This window comes from Podarcis erhardii, assembly GCF_964252035.2.
Source record: "Podarcis erhardii genome assembly, chromosome: 8".
Lineage (NCBI taxonomy): Eukaryota > Metazoa > Chordata > Lepidosauria > Squamata > Lacertidae > Podarcis > Podarcis erhardii.
In genome coordinates, this window is record NC_138499.1 from 3424373 (window position 1) to 3438534 (window position 14162).

The 14162-nt window shown below is 50.3% G+C and overlaps 1 protein-coding gene across 3 annotated transcripts in view; it reads left to right on the forward strand.

Moving 5' to 3' along the window:
* Positions 1-1134: 1134 nt before the first annotated feature.
* The window catches only part of ARHGAP39 (Rho GTPase activating protein 39), a 201720-nt gene continuing 188692 nt past the window's right edge, over positions 1135-14162 (forward strand). For 2 of the 3 annotated variants that reach the window (XM_081874081.1, XM_081874083.1), the window contains exon 1: positions 3893-3921. In XM_081874081.1, coding sequence (XP_081730207.1) covers positions 3908-3921 — 14 coding nt within the window. In that variant the 5' untranslated portion in view covers positions 3893-3907. Of the gene's footprint in view, positions 1326-3892; positions 3922-14162 lie in introns of those variants that run through there. The other variant, XM_081874082.1, reaches the window with a different exon arrangement.

Consider the following 14162-nt stretch of genomic DNA (forward strand, 5'->3'; position numbering starts at 1 on the left):
TTGGGATCAAATCAGAAACCAGGGCGGCTTCTGTAAATCCAGGAGTGTCCCTGGAAAATAGGGGCACTTGGAAGGTCTGTGAATGTTGGAAGATTCAGAATGCATGAAAGAAAGGACTACACAGCACATAGTTAAACTGTGGAACTCACTGCCACAGGAGATTAATAATAATAATAATAATAATAATAATAATTTTGCATCCCACCCATCTGATTGGGTTTCCCCAGCCACTCTGGGCAGCTTCCAGCATATGTAAATACAGTGGAACCTCAGGTTGCGAATGTGATCTGTGCAGGAGGCATATTCGCAACCGGCAGCGCCGCATCTGTGAACGCGTGGGTTGTGATTTGGTGCTTCTGCACATGCGCAAAGTGCGATTTAGCAGCTCTGTGCATGTGCGAGCGCTGAAACCTGGAAGTAACCTGTTCCAGTACTTCCGGGTTCGGTACTTCTGGGTGCGCAACCCAAAAACGCGTAACCTGAAGTGTCTGTAACCCGAGGTACCACTGTATGGTAAAACTGGATCAAAACAGAAACCGGGACGACTTCTCTGAATCAGGGACGTCCCGGGAAAATAGGGACACTTGGAGGGTCTGAGAATGTGGTGCTGATAAGGCCAAGGTGGCAGGTTCAGTTCCCATATGGGACAGCTGCATATTCCTGCATTGCAGGTGGTTGGATTAGATGATCCTCAGGGTCCCTCCCCACTCTTTGATTCTATGACATGGCACCCTTGAACATGTGCAGAGTGCTTTCCCTCCTTCTCATTGCCTTATTCCCTTTCCGGTGGCTGAAAAGAGAGAGACAGAGAGAGAGAGATTTAATTACAACGTTTTATTTTTATTTTTTTTAAGCGAGGACATTTTCTCCATGTTGCCAAGGGCCGACTGGATGCCCTTGAGAGGCCTCCTCTCTTAGGCCCAAACATGGCTGCCGCCGCCTCAGGTGAGACGGCCGCAGAAACTACACTTCCCGTGAGCCCTTGGGGCGGAGGGCGGGGCTGGCGGGCGGGGCGGAGCCGAGGCCGCCTTGGCCCCGCCCGTGGGCGAGCGCCATTGGCCGAGGGCCGTTGTCGGTGGTGACGGCGGGACGCGGCGGCGGCGGCGGCGGCGGCGGCATCGTCTCCTCCTGGCCGGCGCTGGCAGCCCGTCCGTCGCTCCGTCGCTCCGTCGCTCGCTCCGTCAGCGGCCAGGAGGAGGAGGAGGCGGCGGCGGGCGAGGAGCCGCAGCGCTGCCGGGGCCATGGGCTGCCGGGCGGGGGCCGCCGCCGCCCCTCGCCGCGCCCGGTGACGACCCCGCCGGCTCGGGGGAGAAGATGGCGGAGAGGTAGGACCCCCCCCCACGCGCGACCCCCAAATCCTTAGGGGGGAGGGGGGAAAAGACCCCCACGCACGACCCCCAAATCCTTAGGGGGGAGGAAAAGACCCCCTTGCACGACCCCCAAATCCTTGGAGAGGAGGAAGAGGAGAGACCCCCCCCCTCAAAGCAGCCCCCCAGCAACTCACAGGGGTGGGGAGGCAGGAAGAGACCCCCCTCCCCATGCACGACCCCCAAATCCTTGGAGAGGTGGAAGAGGAGAGACCCCCCCCTCAAAGCAGCCCCCCAGCAACTCACAGGGGTGGGGAGGCAGGAAGAGACCCCCCTCCCCATGCACGACCCCCAAATCCTTGGAGAGGAGGAAGAGGAGAGACCCCCCCCTGAAAGCAGCCCCCCAGCAACTCACAGGGGTGGGGAGGCAGGAAGAGACCCCCCTCCCCATGCACGACCCCCAAATCCTTGGAGAGGAGGAAGAGGAGAGACCCCCCCCTCACAGCAGCCCCCCAGCAACTCACAGGGGTGGGGAGGCAGGAAGAGACCCCCCTCCCCATGCACGCCCCCCTCCTGCTCCACAGCACGAACTGGGGGTATGTGTGGACCCCCAAAGCCCCCCAGCCCACTGGGGGTGAGGAGGAGGCCCGCCCCCACAGCCAACCCCCTCCAAACCCTTCTCTCACCACTACTGCATCAGAGCCCCCCCCAACCCAATTCCAGGTCCCCCTCCCCCAAATCTGCCCTCCTGGGGTTTTTTTGCGGGGGGGGGGTGTTTCTCCCCACCCAAATCAGCTGCTTTGCAGCGCAAGGATAGGCGCCCCCCACCTCCCGCCAAGCCCTCTCCCCAAAATCTGTCCCACCACCTCCACCCCAGGTGGAGATTCTCGCATCAGTAGTGTTTCTCCCCCCCCCCAAAAAAACCCTCTTATCCCTCCCGAATCCTCTTGATTTTTATTTCCTCCTTCGGCCAAGCCGTCTCCTTTATACTTTAGTCGGCATCGTAGTCCCCCCCCTTAAAATATACCCCATCTGGTCGAATCAACCCCACCCATCTCCTTGCAGAGCCCCCTTAATTTTTCCCTTTGGAAAATACAGAGAAAGGGGCACTTTCTCTCTCCCGCCTCCCCCTCAATCCCACTTTCAGACCCCTTTTGCTCAATCTGACCCATTTCATCCATTTGGGGCTACCCCATATTTTCTGCAGCTCCCCCCCTTCATCTGTGGACCCCCCACCGCCGCTGCAACAATCCTGTCTCCTTACAGTCCGCCTCTCTTTCTTTTCCCTTGCTGGAGGGGGTTGGCATTCATACCCCTTTCCTCAATGTAGGAAGACCCCCACTCCATAGATCCTGCACCCCTCCCTGTTTTCCCCAATGCAGGTTCCTCGCTGGAGAGCTCGTCTCCATAGGGACCGCCCCCCCCCCCTTGTGAACACCCCCACAGTAGCAGTATGCCCCACTTGCTATAGGGAGGGCACCTTGGTACATTCAGTGCTCTCAGAGGGTTACCCCCCACCCCAAATTCTCCCCTCCTTACACTGTGCTAGGGCAGATCACCCTCTTTTCTGAGGGTGGGGGGGCACCCCTGGAAGGCCCTGTGTGTCGCCTTCCTCTACTTCCTGGGAGACCTTTCCCTCTCCAGCCTGGGACAGCCCCCCCTTCCCCCTCCTCCTCCCCAGTAAGCCTGGGACCCCCCCCTTTCATCTTGACACATTTCTCCCTTTTTAGGACCTTGCCCTGAAGCTTCTTCCCCACCCCTGATCCTGTGGCTCTTTTTAGAGACTCCCACCCACCCAAATTTCTCCAGCCCCCCCCCATAGCTGTGCAGGGATGGGACCTTACTGAGGAAGGAGCCTGAGTTGCCCCTTCAAACTGATCAGACCCCCCCCCCCGCAACCTCCTCCCATTGCAGGGATTGGTTGAAGAGACCAGTGCCATCCATCGGCCCTGGAGCTTTTCCACTCCTGGGGGAGGAATATGCCATTCCGGACAGGACCTCACAGCTGTTTCTTGGGGGTCCTGCTTTCTGCCCCCATGTGGTGGTGGTGGGGCTTCGGTGCCCCCCCCCACCGCATGGCACCTGCCCATACCCTTCCCTCTGCAATCAGATGGCTTTCTGCCTTTCCTCCTGCTGAAATTTTGGTCGTGGATATTTTGCTTCCGCCGCCTTGCCAGTTGCCCCAAACCTGCCCTGTGCCTCTGGGTTTAAGGCAGCCCCATTCCTCTCCGCTGGGGGGGGGGGTCACCGCCCTCCCCCTTCCTAATCCAGAGCTGGTGTGTGTTTGTGTGTGTGTGTGTGCATGCACACGAGATCGAAATCTCTTCCCACCCTGAATCGCATTTATTTTATATTATTTTGCTCCTGCGTCTTCCGGAGCTGGTTCTGTGCCTCTCGCTCATAGGGGTACAATTAGCATGGATTGGGGGGCAAGCTGGAAGCCGTTGGTGCAGATTGTGGCTTGTGTGGGGGGGGAAGGGTTTTATTCTTTTTTATTGGAGGGATGGGCTCTTTAAGTTGGAGAGGAGCCAAGTGAACCGGGCTAAGGGGCGTGTTTGGTGGGCGATTGCCTCCTCTAGCACCGAGCATGTTGCAAAAGCATGGAGGACTGCAGGTTTGGCCGAGCTCACTGGTGGGGGGGGGGAGAGGCTTCGTGGGTGGAAATGGCTTGGGTGCTTATTTACATCAACACGAGGCATACTGACGGACGGATGAGGGGGGGGGGTCGAGCAGTCTCAAGCCGTGAAGCGGAGCTGGGTGGGTGGTGGAAATGCTGCGTGGTTCTCTTCCTAACCGCTCCCCCCCCCCCCCGTTTGAATTGGGTGCGGGGAGAGATGCCGGCTCAGGTTTGGAACTGGCGGTTGAAGCTGTGGGTGCATCTGTGCCCAGCTGGGTGTTGTGGAATGATTGGGATGCTCTGCTGGGGCCCCCACTGGTGCAGTGGGAGGGGTTGGGGGCTGGGGGGGTGAAGATTGGCATTTGGGTGGAGCGCAACCGGGATGCAGCAGTGCTGGCTCAGAACATCCAGAGCTGGAGGACTGTTATGTGGTCGGATAGCTTCCGGGGGCTGCTCTTTTAGATGCTGCCAGCTGCTTGCTAACCTACTGCAAGGCGGGGAAATTATTAATTCCCTCCCCCACCCCCCGCTGTGCGTGCAATACCGTTTGCATTAACCCTTGGATGGTGACCTTGGCTGACGGTCCTTTCTACAAATGGAGCTGGGCGTGAGAATTATGGCTGCGTGGGCAGGCGGCAGGCGACTCCGGCTGAGTCCTGCGTGTGGCTGTGTTTGTCCCCTGACCAATAGGAGATGATGTGAGGTTGTGGTTTGGTCCATCCCGCCAGCGATGGTCCCTGCCAGGTGGACGGTCCTGCCCCCAAATTGGTGCCTTTGATCTTTTGCATGTGTGGTGGTGTGTCCCACATGTGGGTCGTTGCGCTGGATGCTGCCGAAAGTGTCACTGTTGAGTTTGGTGCGGACGCAGCAAGGAGGGGAGCTGCCTTCCTCGTTTTTTGCATCTCAGCTGTCAAGCGCCGATTGTGTGGGTCTGGTGGAATAAACCAGCACGCCTGCATTTTGCGTAACACAGCATGAAAGTAGCAAGAGTGAGCTGATTTCAGTTTCTACAGAGGGGTGGGGACCACAATGCATCGTTCTCTTGCTTAAGGCATGGGAGGCGGCCGAGTAAGAGTCTTCTCCCTGAATCCTAGAAAAGTCTGGTTTTAAGTTAAAGTTAAAAGCAGGCACCAGGAAAAAATAAATAACAATGCAAAGGCCACATTAAGGCAGTACCTTCATCAGCCCAGCCAAAATATTGCAAAATAGTGTGTGACCTCTTTGAGTTCCCCAGAACTCTTCATCTGGCAAACGTTAAAAATAATTATTTAAGGGGAGGAAGGGGTGCTGCGGGTGTTCAAGCCATCCATCCTTGTCTGATGCTGCTAAAAGTCTTCAGATGGAGTATGCAAGGAGTTTGAAGACATTCAGAGAAGGTTTTAAACTGTATCTGTATGTTACGCACATTACTGCACATTGTGTTGGAACTTTAAGGCCAGAATTTTGTTAGGTACCCAGGGGAAGAGTTTGTTCGAGAGGTTTTAACCTAATAGAGATTTCTGTTTGGGAAAGAGTGCTTTCTTGGAGTGGCAGCACTGATGCTAGGTTTTAGCATCTCCTGTTACGTTTTGGTGTCCTCTTCACAGATTACTGGAAGGTGGCAAAAGAGAAATTCCTAAACAGTGTCTTGCTATTGGAGATAAGAGAAGCAGAACGAGCCCACCACTATTGCAGTTTCCAGGTGGTGATGGAGAAGGGAATTTTTGAACCACTTGACCAAGAAGAACCCAGGGTTTCTTAGCTTCTGGTCAAGTGAATGTCGTAGCAGGTAGATAATCTTATAGGTTCAATAGCTTTTCTGCAGGGACCCTGAGCGAGAATAGACGGCAAGGCCTTAAGGAACTGCCTAACAAACAGCTGCCTTCTGTGGAATTAGATTCTTGGCCTGCTTGGGGATCTGAAAGGTCTTGAGGCTTCAAAGGTCTTAGGATTGCCAGTTTCCCCTGGAATATCTTGCATGCAAAGTGTGAACTCTACCTGTAAGTGTGGTTGAGTTAATTCCGTTGGGTTGGGTGAATTTGGTGATAACATCAAACACTTTGGCAGATGATCCTCCAAACCATAGTTTAGGTAATCCACATCAAATTGTGGACTTTGATGAACCTTCTCCCAGCCCTCTTGTGTCTCCAGGATGCTGTTTTAAGACCAGCCATAGTTGGCCATGATGCCTGAACTGGCAAGGTATGGTTAGTGTGGTTGCCCCTTCAAATCAGAATGTGAAGAAACTATGGCTTGGAGGGCTGGCACTAAACATAGTTAGTCGTTTAGCACCAGCCGTAGTTCGAGTCGGCAAATATACATGTGGGGCGGAGGTAGAATATTGTCCTCATCAGTCCTTCAAGCCATAGTTTGGAGGCTCCTCTGAAGTTGACACTTGAGTTACACAGGGTTATGTTATGGGACAACACGAGGAGTGAAACCAAAATTGTGTATAGTCAAAAAACGTTGGGTTCAATGGCCGGTGGGATCGCCATGGTCTTTCTCACCGCCCAAACACCCACCCCCTTTTATTTATTTATATTTTTGTTTGCCAAGCTCATAAAGCTGAATGCACTCAAGTTAAATAGGGCTGCCATATTTCAAAAAGTGAATATCTGGACACAAGTGTTGTTGAGGCTTTTTTTTTTTTTTTTTTTTTTGCAAAGTTGCTGAGCTGCTGCTTCTTCTTTTTGCAAAATCTAACAAAAAAATTGAAGTTTTTGAACTTCAGGGTATTTTTAACGAAATTCATCAAAAATCTGCACTTCTGACATGGGTCACCATACACCTGGATTTCCCCAGTCATTGCAACAATTTTCGGACGTATGGCAAGCCCTAAGTTAAATGTGCATAAGTTGCTAGTTACCAGTATTAAAAACAGGCAGTTTTGGCTTTAACATGGGAGAATGGCAAGGTTCAGGAATCTAGAGTTCATCTCTTATCCTTTGGAAGGTTACCAATCTTGAGTAAGACGTCAGGTTTTGTTTCCCACTGGGTAGCCAACCTGAGAAGTCCCGGTCACCAGAACCATGCTGCCCTTTCCCCTGACGGACTGGGCTTCTGAAATGCCTTGCAAGTTCTGGGACAGCCCCTTGCTCCAAGCTGAGTGGGCTGGGGGGGGGGGTTAGATTCCATACAACATGAAAACAAAGCACTGCTGGAGGTTGGGTTGCCTTAATTTTGCGAAACAGCCTGTGATTCGCATTTCAGAATCCCCGGGTTCAGTATTTGCCATTTCTAGTGAAGGGATCCCTCAGCAGGTGATGAGGAAGACCTCTTTCTGCCTGAAATTCTGGAAATGGGCTCCCAGTTGGCAGAAACAATTCTAAGTTACACGGACAAATAGCCATTTCTGTTCACGTAGCTTCCTCTGTTGCTGGCTATATTTTTAATTATGAGGGCCGAGGGAGGCTGATGGTGTGCCGTTAGCAATTTGTGCCCGAATCACTACGAAGCAGTCAGTGCCCATTGTGCTAAGTTCATAGCAGCGCTCCGCTTAAATTTGTTGCCATCCAAGAGGCTTGAAATGTAAAACCTTGAGGTTTGCTTCTTCTTTAAGTAGACTGGAAGGGGCCAGTAATAATAAGACCCTGCTCAGTGGAAGTTCATGAGCTGAACCTTAGTCTTTACCAGGTGGTACAGCTGAAAACAAGACGCAGTGACTCTGATTTCCCCATTGCTATTTTGTTGTTGTTGTTGTTGTTGTTGCTGCTGTTGTTGTTGTCAGGCGTATCCTGCCTCCTTCCAGCCTTCATCTCCTCGCCTTTCCACTATTTTTAAGGCGCTGACAGTTCTCTGCCTGCCTCGATGTGCTTCCATCGACCCATTTAGCACTGAACTCTTCCTGAATGTAAATTACTTCTGTGGGCACTGGGTATGAAAATCCAGCCTCCCTGTCACTGGCTAAAAGCACTACTAACCCCCTGAGCCAAAGACCCATTATCATAGATGCATTGGTTTTACTCTGCTGCCTCCTACGGGCCTAACCCTTTCAGGGCCTGTAGCCAGGTTAGGTTCGTAAGCGTGCCAGCAACCCAAATGCAGCCATCTCTGGGCTGGGATGTGCTAGACAGGACTATAGGTGTGAGTCTCCCGCCTTTTCATTTTTTCCATACTTTACGACCATTAAAGGTTAGTCCTTTGGGGATTGTAATTCCCCTGTCTACTTCTTTTGCGATGTGCGATGGCTGCTAACAGTCCTGAGCAGACAGTAGCCAGAAAATATATATATATACTTCTTGAAAAACTGGAACAGCAGCACTGCAAATAATTTACCGGACCCTGGATTATTTTAGGCTGGTAAGTTACTGGCTAACAGCTTATTTGAGACCATCTGCCCACCCCCATATATCCATGCTGGTCATTTGTGAAATGGTGGGAGTAAAGGTATGCACACTCCTGATTTGTGGATGCTTCCATCTGCAAGCTAACCGTGAACATAAAGACCTACGGCACTCTTGGTAGGGTCGAAAGATGTGTAACTTTCTAGAATCCATACCTAGAATCCATTTTTAATCATGCTGGTGATGAACGAGACCCAACTGGCTCAACATTAGCCTTTTGGTGCATTATAAGGATTGGCTATGGGCTCCTCATGGGCCAAATGTACCCATGGATGGCTGACAGCCAGTGACTGGGAGCGGCCGCCGAGACCATATAGCACCAGTCCTGAAAGATCTACATTGGCTCCCAGTACGTTTCCAAGCACAATTCAAAGTGTTGGTGCTGACCTTTAAAGCCCTAAATGGCCTCAGCTCAGTAGACCTGAAGTAGCGTCTCCACCCCCATCGTTCAGCCCTGAGATCCAGCTCCGAGGACCTTCTGGCAGTTCCCTCCCTGCGAGAAGTGAGGTTACGGGGAACCAGGCAGAGGGCCTTCTCGGTAGTGGCGCCCGCCCTGTGGAATGCTCTTCCATCAGATGTCAAGGAAATAAACAACTATCTGACTTTTAGAAGACATCTGAAGGCAGCCCTGTTTAGGGAAGTTTTTAATGTCTGATGTTTTATTGTATTTTTAGTATTTTGTTGGAAGCCGCCCAGAGTGGCTGGGGAAACCCAGCCAGATGGGGGCAGGGTATAAATAATTTATTATTATTATTATTATTATTATTATTATTATTATTATTATTACTATTATTATTATTATTAACCTTCTGGGTTCTGTGTCATGTATTGCTCCTACCACTGCATGAACAGCCTCTGTTGGGTCTTGAGATCTCATCTAGGGAGGAGAAAATAGCAGAACTACATGGGTTGTTGGCTGGTCACCTGGAATGGGAATGCAAAGAGGGATCGGGGCACGAAAACCGCCATTTCTATGTGCATTCTTTTAATCTTCACATGAAGAGACTCTAGGAATGTGCACATTTTTCCCTGTTACAGCAGAGTGACGTAGGTTTTTGTGGTCCTCAAAATCCAATGGGGCCTTGGCACTTAGGATCATTTGATGGAAGGGATCTCAAAAGTTTCCCTGCCTAAACCAGGAACCCTGCAGCAACAGCAGGGAATCTCAGGACGTCTGTGCAAATGTCTAAGTCCTCCTGGCACTCTGAACCATTTGGTTTGCCACCTATGAATTTGATGCAGCTCTCCCCGCAACTGATGGGAGTCCTGGTCTGCAGCACCTTGGGGCCCAATCCTGCACATGTTTGCTTGGAAACGAGCCCCACTAAATTCGTTGGGGCTTATTCCCATGTAAGTGGGCCGGGGATTGCAGCTTTTGCTGACTGAAACCCGCCTTCTCCGATCCATGAAATGTTACACCTCCTTACCAAACCCAGATGGCCAGTTCAGGGTAAAAGCCTCTGAAGCTCTAATCCATTTGATTACCACTTTGGTCATAATTTCTAGGCACAATGGAAGTTGAGAAAGGCTTCAGTACGAGAGAAACACCAGGCAGAAAATCAATACGTGATAGATCCGACCCTGCGGAGGGACTCGTAGCCGGCCTGTGTAAATATGCTTTTCTGTTCCTCTCCATCAGAACTTTATGGGTTTTTGGAGGGGTCATGTGTGTACAGAGGGGGTGCACTTTAGCTGTAATAACTAGGGGGGGGGTGGGATTCCTCGCTGTCGTGTCTGATGTTATTAGACTGCCTCTGAATTTTCTCCTGCTGCCCCAGCTTCATGTTCTGAGTGGCTTGGGGGTTTGGTGTCTGAACGAAGGAGGAATTCTGGCAGGTTGTCCAAATTCCTTGACCCCGAGCCACGTATGGTCACCTTTCCATGCAGCCACGAGGCACTGGACACACGTTACTTCAGCTTCGAGGCCTCCTGCGTGTTTCCTTGTATTTGCAAAATTTAGTTCCTTGTTATGTAAAAGCCGTAATGTCATCACGAGAGGCGGCCGTATATATCGTGTGTGGGAAAGATTAGGCTGTAGGGGAGTGCCCAAAAAAGTTAAGAATGTGGTTTTAGGTGCAGAGTTTGGTCTCAAATTGCTTTCGGTTCCTTAAAGCAGGTTCTCCTAGAACTCCGTGCAAATATATGTTTCAGAGTTTGGCACCCATGTCTGCTGAGGACACCAAAAAAATCTGTGTTTCTGATTTCCTGTAGTTGTTCCACTTTCGAGTGTCATAATGATGATGATGATGATGATGAAGATTTGGATCTTCCTGCTTCTTCAGACGGCTGCATCCTTCCTCCCTTGCAACCCCTTCTGATTGTAACTGGCTTTCAAGACATCCATATGTGACGAACCTGTCTTACTTTCTCCAAATCCCACCTTAAAAACCCACCTTTACCGTGAAGCCTTCAACTCAAGCCCTTCTCAGTGCCCTACAGCTGCTTTTGCCAACCTGGTGCCCTCCAGAATTAGTGCAGAAATAAAACAAGATTAGAGTGGTACCAACCTGTTAGGGCAATGAAGCTTCTAATTGTGGCAGTGGGTTATAGCAAAGCTAACTGCTGTGACTTCGTGGTGACGCTGGTTTGATTCAGACATGTATATTTTTCATGGACCCAGGCCCAGTGGTATCTGTAATTTGTTTTTGAGTAGGTGTGGATGGAAAGAAAAAACAACACATTTATGTTCTATTATCATTTATCTTCTAAGATATAATTGGATTTGGATTTGGATTTGATATCCCGCTTTATCACTACCCGAAGGAGTCTCAAAGCGGCTAACATTCTCCTTTCCCTTCCTCCCCCCCAACAAACACTCTCTGAGGTCAGTGGGGCTGAGAGACTTCAGAGAAGTGTGACTGGCCTAAGGACACCCAGCAGCTGCATGTGGAGGAGCGAGGAATCGAACCCGGTTCCCCAGATTACGAGACTACCGCTCTTAACCACTACACCACACTGGCTCTCTATAATTGGTGCCCATTTCACAGAAATTGTGGATGTCCAACCTGGCCACGTCTCACTGTCAACAGAACAAAAAGTGATTTTGGTGGTGCGGTGGGAGGGAGGAAATTTGGTGGATTGTTGTTTCCTCTTTGTTGTTGTTAAAATAATGGCCGTACCTGCTGTGCTAATAACGTCTTTCCCCTTCACCTGCTCCAGAGAAACTTTTTGAAGGGACTGTTCTTTTGCTGACGGTTCACCTGATTTATGGTCCGGTGTCCTTCGGGCTGTGTTCAAATGGTGGCCAGAGCATGTAAAAAGCTTGTGCATGCTCTTCAGAGAGCAGGAAAAGGAAAAGCAGTTCCGCTTAGCTGAGAAATGGGAGGCTTTAAAACAAACTGAATGAAGTGGCTTTTGAGCAGCGCAATGGGGGACTCAGTACTCCGACCAAGAGCAGGCTCAGTTTGCCGGCCTTCTCCATATTACTAAGGAATGACGTGCCCTTCCAGGGCCCACACCCTTGGCCTGAGCTTTTCCAGGAAAATCCCAGATTCCACATATTGGAGACAATGGATAGAGAAAGGTTCTCCTGCCTCTGTCAGGCGGGCTCCCTGCCACAGACGTAGGGCGCTTCTCTAAGTCCCAAACATTTGTGTTTCCTGATGAACATTTCACTCCATTGTTGTTGTTGTTGTTGTTGTTTAGTCGTGTCTGATTCTTCGTGACCCCATGGACCAGAGCACGCCAGGCACTCCTGTCTCCCCTGCCTCCAGTTTGGTCAAACTCATGCTGGTAGCTTCGAGAACACTGTCCAACCATCTCGTCCTCTGCCCACCATCTTTCCCAGCATCTTCTGGGAGCCCTCTCTTCTCATGAGGTGGCCAAAGTACTGGAGCCTCAGCTTCACGATCTGTCCCTCCAGTGAGCACTCAGGGCTGATTTCCTTCAGAATGGTTCGATTTGATCTTCTTGCAGTCCATGGGACTCTCAAGAGTCTCCTCCAGCACCAGAATTCAAAAGCATCAATTCTTCGGCGATCAGCCTTCTTTATGGTCCAGCTCTCACTTCCATACATTTCCGCCCCATACTCAACACTTATTTACCAAGATCTAGCGTGGCGACGTGGCATAACCTTTGGACCTGGACTTGAGAGAGCTGAGTTCGGATCCCCACTTAACCATGAAGCTTAGCAGAGCGGTCTTGGGAAAACTGATTGATAAATGGTGGCTGGCGAGGATGAGAAGGTACAGTCATACCTCGGTTTACAGACGCTTCAGGTTGCGTTTTTTCAGGTTACGGACCGCCGAAACCCGGAAGTACCGGAATGGGTTATTTCCAGGTTTCGGCGGTCATGCATGCGCAGAAGCGCTAAATCATGCTTTGTGCATGTGCGGAAGTGCCAAATCACAACCCGCGCGTGCACAGACGCGGGTTGCGAACATGCATCCCGCACGGATCACGTTTGCAACCCGAGTGTCCACTGTACTGCATTTTGCTGCTTGTGAATACCTCGGAGGAGAGACACAATGCAAATGGAAGAGATTTGACAATACCCTATGTTTACAGCATAGAGATCATAGATCTGGATAGTGCAGCCTTGTAAAATAAAGCCCACTTGCCTACAACTATATATATATAAGCCTACTGGGGACTGGCCAAGAATGGATGGGGATTCTATCCCTCCTGCATAAGACTTTTGGATATGGAGGAGAGGTCCATGTGTCTATTCTAGGCCTAGGGGATTGATGGAGTGGCCTGTGCCCCCTCCTTCAAACCACGCTAACTTGCGAGGAATTCTGCCCCCTTGTTGCATGGGCTTCTTTGTCATCTGCTAGTACTTCAGTGGGATAGTGTTGGCAACAGGAAGCTGCGGCAATCGTGTTTGTATAGAATGGGCAAAATGCATGCAAACAGGGCCATGTACTTTAGTGTTTCTGTAAGACATGAGAATATATTTAGGAATGGGATGCGTTGTATTAAAAGTTGTTCTCCTGTGAACCCAGCCATACTCTATTTGTCGGGTTGTGATTCTCCCACCCCCCTTAGAAACCACAAGTGAATTAAGTTAGCTCTGTTGGTATATATGAACTTAATGCTCTGCCAATAAGCCTGCAGCTTGCAGCTCTCTTGTACTTCTGTTTGCAAAGGGTTCGACAAGCTGCTTGCCCAGAAGCAATTGTTCCTTGTTCCAAGGATGTGGGCAGCTTGCCCTTCCAAATGCTGCTTTAACTTGGGGGAGAGGCTGTGGCTCAGTGCTATTCATTGTTATTTATTACATTTTATCCCCAAATCAACCTTGTGAGGTTGGTTCGGCTGAGAGTCAGGGGCTGGCCCAAGGTCGCACAGTGAGCTTTATGGCTGAGCGGAGATTCGAACCCTGGGGTCCCGGGTCCGAGTCAGGCACTGGTCAGTGTTCGGAACTAACCAGGCACATTTTGCGACAGGCAACCAGCCTTTGGTGTGGAAGTGGAGATGTCTGGTCACCACGTTTGGCAACTAACATCTCCCTCTGGCTGGCTGGCGCTGCTGTGCCCGTCAGCTGGTTTGTGGGGCAGCACAGCACCCAAAGTTGGGTGTCTTTTGGTGCCGCATTGCTGTGCCGATCAGCTGATCCATGGGGCACCTGGGCATTCCATTGTGTTGAGGTTTATGGTGCCTTTTGGCTCCTAGGTTTTATATCTCAGTTTCTATCAGCGACCCTGGTGGAGCGGAGCCTCTGTAGTAATAATAATAATAATAATAATAATAATAATAAAATTAAATTAAATTAAATTAAATTAAATTAAATTAAATTAAATTAAATTAAATTAAATTAAATTAAATTAAATTAAATTAAATTAAATTAAATTAAATTAAATTATTATTTATACCCCGCCACCATCTGGCTGGGTTTCCCCAGCCACTCTGGGCGGCTTCCAGCAAAATATTAAAAACACAATAAAGCATCACACATTAAAAAACTTCGCTAAACAGGTC